This window comes from Nicotiana tomentosiformis, chromosome 3 (genome assembly GCF_000390325.3).
Source record: "Nicotiana tomentosiformis chromosome 3, ASM39032v3, whole genome shotgun sequence".
In the NCBI taxonomy this organism is placed as follows: Eukaryota; Viridiplantae; Streptophyta; class Magnoliopsida; order Solanales; family Solanaceae; genus Nicotiana; species Nicotiana tomentosiformis.
This window is the reverse complement of record NC_090814.1, coordinates 25683414-25685948: the sequence shown is the minus strand read 5'-3', so window position 1 is coordinate 25685948 and position 2535 is coordinate 25683414. Positions and strand designations below refer to the sequence as shown.

Below are 2535 nucleotides of genomic sequence, written 5' to 3'. Positions count from 1 at the left end.
CAATTATAACACAACCTCAGAGAGGTGTTGTTCTTCACTAGAACTAACTTTTGATGTTAAAATATGGTGTAATCACTTTTGAATCACTTCAAATCCTTTGGTATCTGTTTAGGAGGGTTAGGAGGATTGTAGGGACAAGGTTAGGTCTAAAAATGAGAAATAAAGGTCGTCCAAATCATTTTCAAAGTGAAGTAGGTCGACCACCACCTAAGTGGGTCCCATTGGCAGCTGCTTGTGTAGTCTCGCAAAAATGCAAATATCTGTCTACTCCAATGTAGTATCGATGAAAGGTTTAATGCGGTAGACACTAGACTCGTAGATCTTCAATTTGATATGCGTATCATCCTTTAATTAGAAGTATATTAGGAGAAAAGCTCTTCTATATTTGACCTAATTTTCATCACATTATGAGTGTAACTTGTGATGACCTTTGCCAACTTTTATTCCACAACTCAGTTGACTTCAAAACATAACACATGACTATCATAAGACTAAAATAACTTGTAACATAATCTCCTTATCATGTTAAGAACACTAGTCTCACCCCAAAGTACATGTTATAACATTCCAAACTTATCGACGTTCGACGAAACTTATTTTTCGTTTAGCTTCTAAGCTTTCCAACCCTCTTGGTACTTATTATTCATGGTGTTAAAGATTTGTAACCTCCGAGGCAACATGATTGACTTACTTTATGTACCTTAAAAAATGATCTCATTTATGAGCTTACATCAATTATCTTACGACGTACTCTTACGTACGAAAATATGAGGTGTAACACCTAGTCCATGGTAATTTGTGAGCCTATCTTTAAGCTGCTGAAAAAGGATGCTTCTACAAATGGATATAAGAGTGTCAAAAAGCCTTCAAAAAGATCAAGGAGTACTTGTGAAATCCACCAGTGTTGGTTCCTCCTGAACCCGGGAAGCCATTATTATTGTATTTGTCAGTCTTGGACAATGCATTTGGATGTGTGTTGGGACAACGCGATGAGATTGAAAGAAAGGAGCAAGCTATCTATTACTTAAGCAAGAAGTTCACACCATGTGAGGAAAAATACAGTCAGATAGAGCGCACTTGCTTTGCATTGACTTGCATTACCCAGAAATTAAGGCATTATATGTCAGCATACACCATGCATTTAATATCTCATCTCGACCCGCTCAAGTATATCTTTCAGAAGCCGATGCCTACAGGAAAACTAGCCAAATGTCAAATTCTTCTCAGTGAATTTGGCATTGTGTACGTAACATAGGAGGCCATCAAAGGACAAGCCTTAGCTGACCACCTTGCAGAGAATCTAGTGGACAAGGATTATGAGCCGCTCACTACATACTTCCCAGATGAAGAAATGTTGTTCGCCGAAGAAGATATTTCATAGTCATACCTAGGGTGGAGAATGTTCTTCGACAAAGCAACAAATTTCAAAAGAGTAAGAATTGGGGCAGTACTAATTTCATAGTCAGGACAACATTACCTGGCATCAACAAAGATATGGTTCCCTTACACCAATAATATGGCCGAGTACGAAGCATGCATCATCGGGATTAGGATGTCAGTTGACATGAACATAAAGGAGCTTCTGGTCATAGGAGATTCTGATCTGTTGATACATCAAGTTCAAGGAGAATGGACTACCAAGAACGTCAAGATTCTTCCGTACCTACACTGTGTAAATGAGCTATGCAAGAAGTTCACAAAGATCGAGTTCAACCACATTCCTAGGATTCAAAACGAGTTTACCGACGCTCTCGCAACCTTGCTTCCCATGATCCAACATCCAGATAAGAATTACATCGACCTTATTGAGATAGAGATCCAAGATCATCATGCGTACTGCTTTCATGTAGACGAAGAGCCAGACGGTAAGCCATGGTACTACGATATCAAAAGGTTCCTTGAAGCAAGAGAATATCCAGAGAATGCTACTAATATTCATAAGCAAGCGCTCAGAAGGCTGGAAAATCACTTTTTCCTCAATGGGGAAGTCCTGTATACGAGGACCCCAGACTTGGGTCTGTTAAGATGTGTAGATGCTGCTGAAGCAACCAGACTGATAGAAGAAATACATGCAGGGACGTGCGGACCCCACATAAATGGCTTCACCTTAGCCAAGAAGATTTTAAGAGTTAGATACTTTTTGATGACCATGGAAAGCGATAGTATCCACTACGTGCAGAAGTGTCATTTTGATGTCTGAATAGAAGCCCAAGAAATTAAGTGGGGATCACGTTCGTGTGGTCGAGGAGCAAGTATGGATGTCAAAAAAGTGAGAAAAAGAGATTACTCGGAGAAAAATCTACTACCGAGCCACGCCATGCGCTGCGGGGCGCTAGTGCAAAATTCCTACAGAGTGAAAAAAATAAACTACTGAAGATCCTCACTAATGCGGCGCATGCCGTGCCGCGCTAGTGTATTTTCACGATCCAGTTGTCCCACTTCGGCTTGGAAAGGGTAGTTTCATCCGGGCCCATTCCTACATGGTATAAATAAATCAAAAACACAATTTTAGAGGAGTTTTGACCTTGGAAGCTT

General features: G+C 40.2%; 1 protein-coding gene across 1 annotated transcript; it reads left to right on the top strand.

Annotated features, from left to right (window-relative positions):
• Positions 1–1516: 1516 nt before the first annotated feature.
• On the top strand, positions 1517–2200 carry LOC138907513 (uncharacterized). The gene has a single exon (XM_070198112.1). The coding sequence runs from the start codon at positions 1517–1519 to the stop codon at positions 2198–2200; it is 684 nt and encodes a 227-aa protein (XP_070054213.1).
• Positions 2201–2535: the final 335 nt, after the last annotated feature.